Genomic DNA, 15,182 nt, shown 5'->3' on the forward strand with positions numbered 1-15,182 from the left:
TAGGGGACTGCCACATTTAAAAAGTCTTCGGTAACAACAGAGCTGCAATCTAAACAGAACATGGAAAGTCCTAGAGCTGCTTCTACAGCTTTGCGATTGTCTATAGAACTTGGTGATGCTGGAGGAAAATATGGACAGTGAGCAAACTCATCGACTGATCCTCATGGCTTAATCTTGAGTTATTTTGTCGCTCATATAAATGAGAGAAGGCTAATGTCTTCCAAGAGTGAAAACTAAGGCCTTTGAATGCTTACTGCAAATTCATCTGAGGAGTTGATTGTGCATGGAATTGACTATTCCTTTTACTTTTCTGCCTACCTAAGTTATAGGCCTATCTACCTGGTCATGTATTTAGTCAAACAAGCAAAGGAATTTCCAATTTGAAGGTGTCAATCATGCAGCAGATCTTAGAATAGAAGGTTACTTGGGCTACAGATAAAATAATATGAAACCTCAGAGAAATTGAAGCAGGGAGAGAATTCTTTAATTGATATTCTTCCTTTTTCTAGGTCATCCTCGTTTTTTCAACCAACTTTCTACAGGACTAGATATCATCGGCTTGGCTGGGGAATGGCTGACATCTACTGCTAATACGAACATGTAAGCATCCTTTTACTACTTTTCAAAAATCTGGATTGTTTAATCGAGTGAAAGAAGATGTCTATAATATCTCAAAAGGACTGCTAGATTATAGATGCCCTTTGAAACACAGATTAAGCATATTCATCTCTCTTTGCAGTGCCGGCCTTAGGTTGATTTGGCTGTTGTGTTTAAATTTGAGGGGCCCCACGCTGGCATGGTGAGTGGAATGCCCACTGCCGCAGCTGGGATGTTTGTGTTGGTTTGAGGCTGGTGGGATGATCTGAGCTCTCCTGTGTTGGGCCCTCCTGTCCACCCCTGCATCCAGCTGGCCAGAAATCAACCTTTCAAAAATGGTTGGTGGTGACATCATCACATCACTGCCAACTATTTCCAGCTGCTATACTTTGCACGTGCCACCACAAGCAGTCATCTCACTGCAGCTTCAGTCACTGTAGCTGTCTGGTGAGCGGAGGGGGGGGGGCACAAGGAAGGGGACCCATGATGAGGGTTGCTCTGCATTGGGTCCTGCCACTCCTGAGGCTGGTCTTATCTCTGTGCTACTGAGGGTTGTGCCTCCTGCTACCACTAGATGCTTTACCAAGATCCCCTCTGGTTTCTTGTATAGGCATAGGCCTCCCAATCTTGTGCTTTTCTCTCTGTGTGTGGTACATATATGGGGATGTGCTCTAATGTGTGTATGGTGCTCGACTGCTCATTAGAATGTCCTTGTTCACACTGATGAAGAGAGCAGATTTACATACACATAACCTGTGAGGAAGCCTACACATGCAAGAACTCTGTATATGCCTCACATGTGAGATTGCATGAGTCAAATACCCGATTAAATTAAAACTGTTTTTTTTAACAGACATGAAATCTAGAAATATTTAGGGCCATTCATCATTTTAGCATAAAGCAGCCAATAAGAAGAACTTAGCCCATGCTGATTTCCACCTGCTTCAATGGGGGCTGAGCTGCTTTTGTCCATGATTTATCATAGCCTGCATTCAACATACATTGAAGGAGCTGGAATTAATTGGCTTGTTGACTGCCAGCCAGGTAAGTAGGTAGGTGGGCCTTGGGCTTGTTCCCAGAGATCCCTGAGAGCAATCTGATTGGCTTGGGGAGGGAAGATTGGCTTCATGGGCTTGTGCTGGTCCTTTCTCCTTCTCTTATCCCAGCCTCTCTTCCTTCGTGACAGGCAGTGATGTAGTGATATGTTCAGCTGAGCATGTTTCTCCCCTACTGGCCACTGTAAAGACCACTGGGGGATTCCGAGTTGGTTGAGAGGAATGCCATTGTTGAAAAACTGCAATTGTTACTTTAAGCCAGCAAGGACTTTTTGTCCTAGTGAACCACCTTTAAGAACAAATTGTTGAGTAGCATTTAAGTCTGCCCAAAACAAAACAGAATTGGTTGACCTGACTGTGTTCGCTTTCTTCCTTTTGAAACTGGAGACTGCTGTTAGTAGCATAATTAAATGTGTCCTGTATATGAATCATTTTGGGTTTTATGGCACAGCAGCAGCTAAGCCATTTTGGTCCAGACACTGGAGAAAATGAAGGTGGTAGGATCATGTTTTCCAATGGTGTGACTTAACCTATGAGAAGCGAGCACATATTGCAGGGGGATGGAGAAGGAGAAATGAAGAGGGAGAATTAGCAGACCAAAATTTCCCCAATAAACAGAGGATTTGCCCAATGGATTGCTAGACCTACTTATCAGCACTAAAATTGGAGAAGAAAACACACACACACACAGCTCACACATTAGAAAGAGCAGCTTAGCAGTCAACTTCTAACCCACTCAGAAACTTCCCTGGGAGGTATCAGGGAAGAGTTGATCCACCTCTAGCTACTGCTCATGGCTCCTTGGAGATATCCATCCTCCACACCAATTTTCACTAGCTTACACATGCATCTGTCCAATTGCCCTATGGTAGCTCAAGTTTTATTTCTATCTGTCTTTGTAGTTGGCTTGTGTATCTTTGAGTCTGCCTTTTAGTAAAGCTTTCTTTATAGAATTCCCCTGTCAGAAGCTAGAAACCTTCAGGTCAAACTTTCTGCAACTGTGAAATTAGTTTAAAATAACATTGCTGGCATATCTCTCTCATGGAACAGCAAAACACTCCTGACAATAGAACTACTCTAGAGGAGAAAGAGTTACAGTTAAAGCCACTTCCATTTGTAATGGACAAAAAACAGCACTGAACCCAATGAGATCAGGACTGAAATTTTATTTTGATCGCCTGCTGTCACAGAAGCAGTTTGTAAATTGCTCTCCATTCATGCAGAATGGATTAAGAACCATAAAATGGAAAAATAATATCCTCATCCGAGGCATTTCTCTTATTGTCATGCTTTGAAATAGTATAAAGGAGAACTGGGTGGAAAATTACATGTATAACCAGCATTAGGTTTCATAATTTATAAAGTATCATCATTATTGGCACTAGACTGTGGGAAAAGCTAAAATGAAGTTCAAGGTGATCACTGGCATCACTGGGCAACAGAAATGACCCCTTCCTCACAAGCAAGATGGAAAGCGAGTGTGATAAAAGCCTTTAGGCAGTTTGAAATTGTGTATTGATTTGCATGCGCTTCAGAAAGTGTGACATGAAAGGAATCGGTGAGGAATCGGCTCATCGGTGGTCAAAAGTCAGGTTTCTATTTCAGACTGCTGTTGGATACTGCATGTGTAGTGGCTACATTCATAAGCAGCTGACAATATTAGGGGGGAAAGCAAGTTCCTTGAGGACAAGTTGACAACAGCACATAATGGAGTTCACCTGCAGGTTGCATAAAGAAGGTCTAGTCACTTGTACCATTCATTGATAATGCTTTGTTGAGCAGGGATGGTTATTAGCCTTGTGAATTGCCATATGTGCTTATCCAATGACTTCAGCAACACACGTTGCTAAACACATTTGACCTGTCAAAAACCACTCCAGTGGAAAAGTTGTGTGGTCATCAGGTTCAGTATATTCAGGACAATCCCTCCTTGTGTCTTTTCCATCTAATACTGCCATTGAAGGCAACAAAGCAATATTGCTTGTTCTCCAACAAGTTTATTTGTAATCTAAACTGTTTTGATCTTGGCACATTTGCAACAATCTGAGTCGGCGCAGGGATAGCTGTTCCAGCTCAGAGTGGACATAGGATTGTGCTGTTAAGAGAGCAGTTCCTTTAAAATGTTAAATTTTTGTAGCAAATGCAGTGGGTACCAAGGAGTTGCTTCTTTTTTGCTCTGTTTTCTATGAAGGATGAGTTTTTATTCATTAACTGGACCTTTGCAAAGTATCACATGCTGTTTTTAGCCATTGGGAAAATACCTGCAATTCACATATTGTATGTGGTCACTAGTCATATCTACTGACTCAATGAACACTCAGACTCCAAAATATGTACAAGTTTTTGTTTGTTTTTGTTTTTGTTTTTTTTCACAAAGCCCAATCATAGATGTTGTGGCATCTGGGTACACAAAGGGCACAATCCTGGGTCGCCCTTGGGCCAGTGCAAATCCCTTGTGCCAGCCTTGTGCCAGCCATAAGGCACATTTGTGCCTCCTTGAGAGTCTGGGAGCCCGGCACATATGTGCCAGCATCCCTGTGCTGGAACAAGCCCCAGGACCAGTGAGTTCGCACCAGAGGTGGACCACTGGCACAGGGGTCTGGGTAGGGCAGGAGAGGGTGGAACTGGGGCTTTCTGGGGCGTGGGTGGGTGGTAGGTGGGCCCATAGATAGGCTGGGCCCAAGAGGGGTATGGTGCCAGAACCTGGCACTTAGGCTGGATCCTAACCCTCCTTCCTGGAAGCCCAACCTAGTGCCAGGATGATCAGAACTGCACCACCTCTTTAAGTGGTGCAGATTCTAGTATCCTCATTTAGGCTGCTGCCATGTTATCCGGGTAAGGGGAATCAATTTCTCTTGCCCCAGATTGCACTGCAGCCAGCCCCAAACCCACACTGGATACAGGGCAGGCCAAGTGGCCTGCCTCAGGGCCTAGGAGAGGAGGGTAAAGAGGGTAATTTGTACCCAGGCCCAGGGTCAGAAAGGGGGCCCAAGAGCCAAAGGAGGGGGCCCAGAAAGTTCCTGGGACTTGACATTTTTCTATCTCACCTGAACTCTTTGCCAGCGCATAATGCTGGGGCACAACGATGTGCATGCAGTGTTAACTGCTGCTGCAAGCCATACACACCAGGCCCAGGAAAGTTTCCATGACCCTCCTTAACAAAGTGTCAAATCTGGGAGGAAACTGGCCTGCTACATTAGCTCTTTGGCTTGCGGATCCCATAACCATTAAAGAGTGTATAGAAGCTCAGGGACCCAGCTGTGGGGAAGTTCATTTTGATCCATTCTAGTGTGAGCCTAAATACGATGGTGCTAATTTTCTGCAATCAATTTTCTATATTTCAAAAATTTTAGAGAGACTTAGGAGTGTATTTAATTTTTCATATTACTTTATCTAGCTGCCAATGCCACATGGTTGGGTAGACCTGGACTCTGCATTAAGAAGCCTAATAGACCTGAGCTCCAAAGACTATTGTGGCTGTCAGCTCTCTCCTGCCCTATTTTGCCTCCTGCCTGCCCCCATTGCCCCCCTTCCCCTTTGGGAAGAGGCCCAGAAGAAACTGTGTACCCCATACTAAAATTCCTCTCATAGGCCCTGGCCTGCCTGATCCAGTGTGAGTTAGGATAGGGCTGCCCAGCTCTCACTTATGCTCACAGTCAGTCAATGCACTGGCTGTGCAATTAAACATTATATTGGCAAAGGAAAATGTCAACCTACTTCAAAGTAAGGCCCCAGAAGGTCTTGAGCATCATGCCTCCTCTCCATCAATATAACGTTAGACCAGTGTTTCTCAAACTGTGGGTCAGGACCCACTAGGTGGGTCACAATCCAATTGCAGGTGGCTCCTCATTCATTTCAATATTTTATTTTTAATATATTAGACTTGATGCTACCATGCTACCAGTGATTGTATTTGGGGAAATGTTACAGACCTGTACTTTGAACAGTCTACTCTGTATATACTTTTAACAATGATAGTAAATGGGACTTACTCCTGGGTAAGCATGGGTAGGATTGTAGCCTAGGATTGTTAAAGATTTTCCTACTTGACAATGTCACTTCCGGTCATGGCATCACTTCTGGTGGGTCTTAACAGATTCGCATTCTGAAAAAGTGGGTCCCTGTGCTAAACATCTGAAAACCACTGAGTTAGACAGTTTTTTGGGTGTGGAAAGTGCTTTCTTAGGGGTTTAGAATTGTTTGAATGTCCTCTCCTTTGACATGAGTTTGAGTCTGTATGACCATGTTCAATGATGGCAGCCAACTGGAGTCCAAGAATTCAGGTTTATGAATTGTAACCATTTAGTTCAACAATGGAACAAATTAGGAAAGGAAATGGTAGGTTCTCCCTTGCTGTAGATATTCAAGCTGAAGCTTGGCAGGCACCTGTTTGAGATGCTCTAGGATTTTCCTGTTTTTTTTTCCTGCTTGAAATGGGTTGAGCTAGATGGTCTTGAAGGCCCCTTCCAACTCTGCTTTAACTTGTTTATTGCTGTTCTGGGCCACATTTTGTGCGTTTTGTCCCAAAGACTTTTGGGTTCCTTGAGGACACATAGCCATCAACGAAAGTTGTGTGAATTGCAAGTATGCTGTTAACTATAAAGAGTCCTGTGACATTAAAAAAAATGTTTTGCGGCATAGCCTTTTATGTCACAAAACTTTTTACTGTATTGCTGAAACAAGGCTAACCCTCTGGGAGTTGCCATAACTATTTTGAAGTAAGCTGAAAATGTGTACAAACCTGTAATTCAAACATCCCTCATAGCTTATATTTCTCAGATGCCATTATATAAAAAAAATGTACAGATGGAGACCTAAAGAGACCTGTGTTGCTCCAGTTGTTTTTTACCATAAGTGCTTAGAGACCTTTTCAGAAATCACTGTAACAATTTCTTTAACATCCTGAAATGCATAGTCTCTCTTTTCAAGCTTATAAGATACTCAGACTCCAATTTAAAATTCACTGAAGCCAAAGGAAGAACTCCCACTGACTTCAGTGAGCCTTGGTATATAGACACCCGAATTGGATGTGGAAATCTTTTTTTCTGGGCTTTGGCTGGCTGATGATGCAGTGTTTAGTTTAAAAGCGCCATTACTGCAAAATCCCTTCTTTTCCTGGATACTGTACAGATTGAACCTAGTTCAGTTACTTTCATTGCTTCCTACAAACAGTGTAAATTGTTTCATGTCACCTAGTTAATCGTATCACCTAGTTAATTGGTTTGTAGATTACCTTGTTTCTTTTTTTTTCTACCATCATCTTTATACCTCTGGGTTAACTTTTTAAAGTTATTTTAAAGACCTCTCAAATCCCAAATTTTGTGTGAGGAACTCCTGACAAAGGGAACTGGCTTCTCAGAGCCAAGCTCATTGCCATGATATACTTGGAGTAAATTTGAAAATCATTGCCCATTTCTAATCTGACTGTACGCAGGTGCAGTGGTTGCTGTGATGGCCTAGAGCAGCGATTTTCAACCTTTTTTCATCTTTTGGCACACTGAGAAGGGGCTAAAATTGTCAAGGCACACCATCTGTTTTTTGACAATTGACAAGGTACACCACACTGCTGGCTGGGGCTTCCATGGTCCGTCTAATATATGATCCTCTCCCAAACTCCTGTGGCACACCTGGAGACCCTTTCTTGGCACACCAGTGTGCCAGAGCACGGTGGTTGAAAATCACTGGCCTAGAGTGTTGTAAATGTGCTATAAAGCATGTTTGAAGCACACAATAAGTACAATGTGCTGGTGGACAGGCCTGTGTCATCCTGCCGGTGCTGAATCTGGATGCTATACCCGACGGAGCAGATAAGCTCCTGCTGGGGGGATGCAGGGGTGGGTGCAACGGGGTGGTGAGGGGGTTAACTGAGAGGAGAAAGGGCAGAGAAGGGTGGTTCAGGTCCAATTGGGTGTGGGATCAGCGGTGCTGGTCTTTTCCTTATCCTATTCCCCCTCCCAGACTTGAAACCCAACAAGACTTCTCGGACTTGCACCAGCGATTTAACTGGCACAGATCCAAACAGTTCCATTGCGCAGGCTGTGGCTTGACATAGGGCAAGAGAACAAATGTTCTCTTAAGGCAACATCCAGACTGGTCCTTCCCAGCACTGAATACAGCATGGGCTGTGTGGCTCGGCTGTGCCAGCACTGGTTAGGACTGGGTTGTAAGTGCTCAATCCAATCCAGTTTTCCAGAGCTAATACAGCCCCAAAGTAACAAGCATTCACTTACCTTGAGGAGGCTTTCATGACTGCCCCTCCACCATGGGAGCTGCACTGGTATATGAGTATATGCTGTGCACTGTCTCTTATCCATTACATGTGTTCATCATGTATGAAGTGACATGTAGCAAAGGGGAGTGGCTGGATCCCAGTTATGGCTTACATAAGATGCTATTTCAGCTGTTCTGGCACAAAATCTGTGCTTGTAGTGCAGCAGCTGATAAGATTGGGTTACATGGCAAACTGCTGTATTATCTGTCCAATGCTGTCTAATACAGTGGAAGACTTTGATTCCTGCAATTATTTACACTTGTATTTGGTTTTATTTTAAGTATGTATTTTTCCTTTGCATTGGCGAATGGCCTTGCACTGCAACATTAATAAAGGAAGTACTGCCACGTAATGATGTTTCTACTAGAAGTAATTCTTAGACTTTTCTTGGTCCTCAAACAGAATGAACAGAGCCTGCTACTTTGTGTGGAACTGTTAGAACACAGGATGCATGACGTATGAGACTAGGCAACTGTTTCTTGTCTGCGTTCGGTGGATAAAGCAGTGGGTTGCCCTCTTGTTATCTGTAATTAGTAATTAGAAAATCATCCTTTTTAATTCCTCTTGACAGGTATTGATTGTGCAGTATGGTATAATTAGTTGTCCTTGGGGACTATAAGCAGAATAAATACACACAAATAATTGCTTTTGGGATGGCTTGAAAGCTCAAGTTCAATATTTCTAATTATCTTTGTGAGTAGCCTTCTGATGCAGACCAATTTCATAGCTCATTCTGGCAACACAGTATTTTTTTGCAAATATGAATGTGGGGGCCAAATGTCACATTATGGCAGGTACATCATGAAACTTTGTGTGCTTTCTTCCCCATTAGTAGAAACTATGGTGAGGGGCAGTTGGAATATAGATTTCTGCATGGAGAAGGGCTTTAACCTTCACCACCGCTACATCTAGATTCACCGTCACAACCCATCTAGGTTCACCACCCCACCCCCCACCGCCTTCTCTACAGTCACTCTTTGCCCTGGGAGAGGAAGCACAAAGCATTGGTAGAAACAGAATCTTCCTTGCAGGGCTAATAACAGCTACTGGGACACAACTTTTTGTCAGGACCTTGACCAGTAGGAAAGTAGAACCTTGACCAGGACCTTGCCCTCTCCTCCCACCCTCCACCATGGTTCCAATCCTATGCATGCTTTACTGAGAGTAATCCCCACAGAAGACAATGAGACTTACTTCTGCGTAGACAAGCATAAGACTGTGCTCTGTGGCTGCTTTGTATGTGTATACTAATGACAGCATGTAGTGTGGCCTTGATGCCTCTGAACTAAACTCTTTTACAGTTTAGTATTTCCTGGCACTGACCAGTAATATGGATCTAATCACTATAATAACCAGTGCTGTAATCTCCAAATAGCTACTGGAAAGAAAAACCTGTGGAAGACAAATTAAGGGATTTGACTGTTGGGCCTTTTTGAAGCAATTATCTTGGGATAGCCACAGGGCTGAGAGCTGGTGCACAATTGTGGCTGAGCAACCGAGCTACAAAAAGACTAGTTCAAATCTCACATCTGTCATGCATGGAGTCCTCCTAGGGTAAAGCAATGCTCTATCTGCCTCAGCCCTTTTACCCACAACATGGGGGTGTCTGGGAGCAGCTGATGAGATGGTTTGTTCTGGTCTTGATGCAGGTTGGGGCACAGATGAGGTCGGGGGAAAAGCATTCACCCAGAAAACTAGGGAGAGCATGGTGGAGACTCCAGGATACTATAGAGGACATTCCCCTTTGACTTTTGGCCTGTACCTGAGATCTTGTGAGACAGCAATGCATGGGTGGGATGTGGCTCGCTATTTAGCAGATTGGAGGCTGAGGAAGAAACAGTGGCCAACAGCTAAGCTCCCAGAAAGGAGAAGAGGAGGAAGCCACATGACAGAAAGCATGACAGAAACCCCTTCCCCACATCCAATTTGAGGCAGACTCCCAGACGTGCGGCCTAGAGTACAACAGGGCTATTGATACTGACCTACCGGGTGAAATAGTACAGTGGGCCTTTGGTATCTGGGTATCCATTACCGGACTCCCCCTCCCCTGCGGATAACAATTTCCACAGATAATCGAATCCACTGTTGCCAAAAGGGCTGTTTTGGTTTAGGGGAATTAGTACACTACACTTTTTGGAACCTCAGGATCACAGGCTGGATAACAAGACGGCATAATGCAGAGAAATTCCCTTTTAGCTTAAGGAGGAGACTGGGAGAAAGATAACTTTCAATAGGATTATATTTTTATTGCAAAAACACACAGGTATACATAATGCACATGGAAAAATGGTACGTATATGTCTACTTGAATCCTAGTACTTGGATCTAGTGTACCTAACTTTCATGGTGGTTGCGTGTGGAGTGTATTTGGTGCATCCAAGGAAATCAGAAAAGGATAGGTTGTAGGGAAGGATTTTAGGAGTCCCTGATCTGCCAACCCAATTGCTGACTAAAGATGGGGAGAGAAGGGGAGAAAAAAGGGAGGGAAGGGAAAAGGTTCCAGATGCAGATATAGTTACCTGTCTTGTGGAGCAGTTGGATGGGGGGTGGAGAGTCCTATGGAGGAGGACCTCTGCCTTGGAGGGGCAGCCAGAGAGAGAGACCATGTGCTCAGAGTCCTCTCTTAAAAGGATTTTTTTGAGAGGGGCTGGGCACTGAGCTGGGGGAAAACTGCCACCCACCAGGGTGTTTGGGGTCAGGATGTCCCTTATCAGCATATCAGCAAAATTCAATGGGTCTAATGGCTGGCTTCCCTGGCTGGGGAAACTTAACAATACACAGTGATTGATTTAAACAATACAACCATAGGAGACACTTAAGCAACGATTTACTCTTTAGACTTTGTTGCTAAAGTCTTTGTTGCTGTGTGCATGGAGAGGTGGAGGTTGTGTAAACTTGTGACTTTTACCAGGGTTTTTGGAAATTGGGCCTGTGAGAAGTTTGGCCTATCACCAGATATAAAATCACAACTTAAAAGGAAAAAGGGGATTTTCACGTAACACCACAGGGCATGAAAACCTGAAAGTGCCTGTCAGAAGACTCTAGCAGGCCTTCTGAGGCATGGAGAGGCCACGTGCAACGTCAGAACATCCCCTCCCCTCACCACGGAACACCTCCCAGATGCAACTGGAAGGGACTTCAGTCATGTCTGGGAGGTCATGTGAGGCCCTCCAGCGTGGTTCAGCACCCACATTGGGTCAAATCCATGGGTGCCGAACCCATGAATAAGGAGGGCTCATTTATATGGGGAATGCTTTGAACATTGAATGCTACATGAATCCGAGGTATGGGTATTACAAAAGATGCAGACTAGACATACATAAAGGGGAGCAGGAGAAAAATCCATTCCCTGAATGGTCACCACTGACACCTCTTTTCAGTGCCCTTCTGTAGGGGGCCAGATCCCCATTTTCTAAGCAAGCCCTGTGCAGGTACTGACACTACTAGTGAGCTTATGTGGAGATGCCTGGCGATGATGTCACTGTCAAGTACCTCTAAGACACAGCTGATGGCCACTTGCCAGCTCATCAGCCCCCATTATCTTCAGCTGCGGGCTGGTTCCAGCCCCAAAAAGAGACTGTCTTTACCTGATCTGCCAAAGCACCTGCCAGCAGGATGACTGTAAGACAGAGATGAAGCAACTTACTTCTTTGTGTTCTGTTTTGCCAGTTGGGACTCTTTTTACATCACATTAAATACATATAGACTGTATCCTAACTTTGCTGCCTGTGTCTAACAGTGTCGTTCACGAGGACATGGACTACCCTCCTTGCGACTTGGAGGTGTACAGGGATCATGCCACAACTCCCCACAGTTTGCATATAGCCAGTGAATGAGAGGGAAACAGGAGCATCCTGGCTAGCCACACATCTCTAACACCAGTGCGCTCCACAGTAATATCACTGAGATAAAATTAAGCCAATTTTGAGTGAGGATGATCTTTCCCGGCATCGTCCTAACTCAAAATGGGCCATTACTTTTCCCATTCTGGAGCAAACCCAACCTCCCTGGCCTTTCCTGAAAATTTTCAGCAAAATGCTTCCCTTTTAGCTCAGCCTAAAAAGGATCTTTATTATCCTGACTGGCTTTCAATGTCAGAGTTTGCAGGGCCCATGCTTGCTTTGGGAAGGTCTGCCCTCTCTTTCTCTACTAAAAACAGACCGTTGTTGTATCGCAGGTCTCATAAAGTTGTAATGTCAAAAGAAACCACCAAAAGTATAAATATTTTTCCATTTCTTATTGTGGACCAAGTACGTTGTTATTTTGTGTTTGTCTCTTTGTTCAGGTTTACATATGAAATTGCACCCGTTTTTGTCCTCATGGAGCAAATAACTCTTCGAAAAATGAGAGAGATTATTGGCTGGTCAAATAAAGATGGAGATGGAATATTCTCACCTGGTAGGTTCCAGTCTTGATATTTTGTGCAAAATGTCTAACTATAAGTAGTACTAGAAAAATATGATCTGATGTGGAATATGAGGTTTTAGTGTATGCCTTTCATTGAATGCTATTATTGTGCTTTAAGAATAGCAAAGTATAATGCAGTTTTTACTCTCAGACTCTCACAAGGTCTTTTTAAAAGGATGCAATTTTCAAAATACCCTGTGGGTGTAGTTGTAACTATACCAGGCTTGGCTTTTCAATTTCCAGTAATTTTAGAAGTGTCAACATTTAAGAGTCTAAAGAAACACTCTTATTTTCAGAGTTGTTAGTCAATATTGGGATATAGCTGAGCACAGAGCCTGTGTCATGTTGCTTGGACCCCTGCAGCAGAACTGGTCTGCATTGCCCCCCCCCCCCCGCTTGGGCCAGTTACCACCACTGGTACTGAGTTCAACAGTTGGTCCCTGATGGGTGGGGGCCTTGACATATTCCCTGTAGGGGGCTGCACCCTTTCTCTTCCAGCGTGGTGTTGCAACTGCATCGCAATGTTCTCTCCAGATGCTCGGCAATGATGTCATGCCAAACTTCTGGGTTACAAGCTACATGCTGCAATGCTTTAGAGCTGCATAGCTGTGCAACCATGCAACTTAGGGGGAACACTGGCCTTGACCACTGCTTGATCTCTTAGCTGATCCCTGCTTGAGCACACCTAGAATTCAGACTGCATCGTTGTGTAGGTAATGGGCAAAGGGAGGCATTTTTTCTCTCTATTTTTAATGTGTTGTCCTTTTGGATTTGCACTGCTGCTCCTCCTTTTGGCATGAACATCAATTGGTTCCTAAGTCCAAAGGCCAGAACAGCTACTGCATCCACAATAAGAAGTGTTAAAATTTAAGCCTTCTGGAAGCTTAATTTCTTCAGCCAGCTAATGTAAAACCTCATAGAACAGCATACCATAACCAGGGCACTCTTGCTCAAATCATGATGCAGTTAGCAAACCCACTTTGGCAGGACAGACATTTCAGGCAGGAGGTAGTCCTGGGTGCAACTGGTCGTACGTACAGTTGTTCTCCCAAATGACACTCCTCCAACAGATTAAGCTGTGCTGTGCTCCAGTGGTGTAGCTAAGGGAGTGCAGGGGGTAGCAGTTGCACTGGTCATCAAACTTTAGGGGGGCAACAAGCTGAGCATGACACTAATGACCAAAATTGTGAAAATCATGATATATATAATTAATACCATCATGTTATATATCATTGGAAAGGTAATTTAATGTAGAATGCAATGAAACAAACCCTACTGGAATATCTGTATTCTGTCAAAAGTTATGGCCAATTATCCAGAAAATGAAAACACAATTGCCTTATAAAACAAAAAGTGGATTTTCTTAACTCAAAACTGACCTATGAGAATGATTGTTGTTCAGGAGGTGCCCCTCTTATATTTAGCAAGAGAAGAATAACCATCCCTCTTCACCCCAACACAGTGTCTCGAACCTAAGAGGGGCACAAGACCTAAGAGGGGCACATAAATAAATTTTATTTATTTACTGAATTAATTTGATTTTGTCTGGGGGGGGGGCATAATCTCCTTTGACCCCAGGTAGCAGATAGATGCCTTTTCACTTTTGAAAAAGCCCAGGTGTGACGTCACTTCCGGTTGTGACATCACTTCCGGGGCAACATTTTGAGCTTGGCACTAGGCTACATGATCATTAGTTACACCACTGCTGTGCTCAGTAACCCATATCCTGATCTCAAAAGGTTGGTGAGGTGTTCTCCACAACACTGTTTGAAAACAACTGAACAACCTTGGTGTTCTCCATAACGCGGTTTGAAAACAACTGTATTAAAGGAATACTATCTATGAGAAAGGGAGATAAAGAACTTAGATTTCTCGAATGATTTATTTTTCCACTTTTCACATTGATGCGTCAGTTACTTATTTTTCCTTGCTTGATTGAAATGGGCACATACAGCACATTTAACAGACGATGCTTCTGGCATAATGTTGTTTATAATATCAGACGTTTCCATCTCTCTTTTCTTTTCTTTTCTAATATTTTAATACCATGTACTCTGTTCCAGGTGGTGCTATATCCAATATGTATAGCATCATGGCTGCCCGCTACAAGTATTTCCCAGATGTCAAAACCAAAGGCATGGCTGCAGTGCCTAAACTGGTCCTCTTTACCTCAGAACATGTGAGCGAAATAAGCTAATTAACTATCACCACTGTAATTCCTGGAGGAGTACAAAGGAAACACTTTTCTGTCATCATCAGCCCAGTCCTGAAGGAACATGACTGCCTGGTTATGCATTTCTCCCCTTTCCAAATTTCAGCTATTTAATTGCCGCTGTTGCAGAAAATTTGCTTCTGATTGAACAATTGATTGTGGGCAGCTTCTATCTTTAAAATGGCTGTTGGAGGATCTTGTCACCATGGAGCCATGGGTTCCTTATCTGTTCAAGGACAGAACCTCTGTGGACTAGGAGGAGGGTAGGGACCCCCATCTGTGTATATGGCTTCTTAGAGCTACACCACCTGTGGAGAAGAACCCCCACATGAAGCTGACTAGCATGGATTGAACAGTATCACTACTTATATACTGAGGGCGCAATCCAAACCTGCGCTGGAGCAGGCAAGCCAGGAGGCTTGCGCTGCATCCATCACAGGTTTGTTGGCTGCAGCGGCTCAGCCAGACGCAAGGGGAAGCTCTTCCCCTTACCCCTGAGTAAGGGCTGCTCACCCCAATGGGTCTCCTCAGACCTGTGCCGCCTCTGGTGGTGCTGCAAGTCTGAGGAGAGCAGAGCGGAGCAGCTTGAAGCCGCTCCGTTCTCCCGGGAACGGGGGTTGGGATCCAGCATAACCGCCCC

The 15,182-nt window shown here is 44.1% G+C and overlaps 1 protein-coding gene across 1 annotated transcript in view; it reads left to right on the plus strand.

Moving 5' to 3' along the window:
* The window catches only part of GAD1 (glutamate decarboxylase 1), a 59,751-nt gene that overhangs the window by 28,745 nt on the left and 15,824 nt on the right, over positions 1 to 15,182 (plus strand). Inside the window, exons 5-7 of the mRNA XM_066634719.1 lie at positions 510 to 600; positions 12,209 to 12,321; positions 14,394 to 14,509. Coding sequence (XP_066490816.1) covers positions 510 to 600; positions 12,209 to 12,321; positions 14,394 to 14,509 — 320 coding nt within the window. The remainder of the gene's footprint in view (positions 1 to 509; positions 601 to 12,208; positions 12,322 to 14,393; positions 14,510 to 15,182) is intronic.

This window comes from Tiliqua scincoides, chromosome 1 (genome assembly GCF_035046505.1).
Source record: "Tiliqua scincoides isolate rTilSci1 chromosome 1, rTilSci1.hap2, whole genome shotgun sequence".
Taxonomy (NCBI): domain Eukaryota; kingdom Metazoa; phylum Chordata; class Lepidosauria; order Squamata; family Scincidae; genus Tiliqua; species Tiliqua scincoides.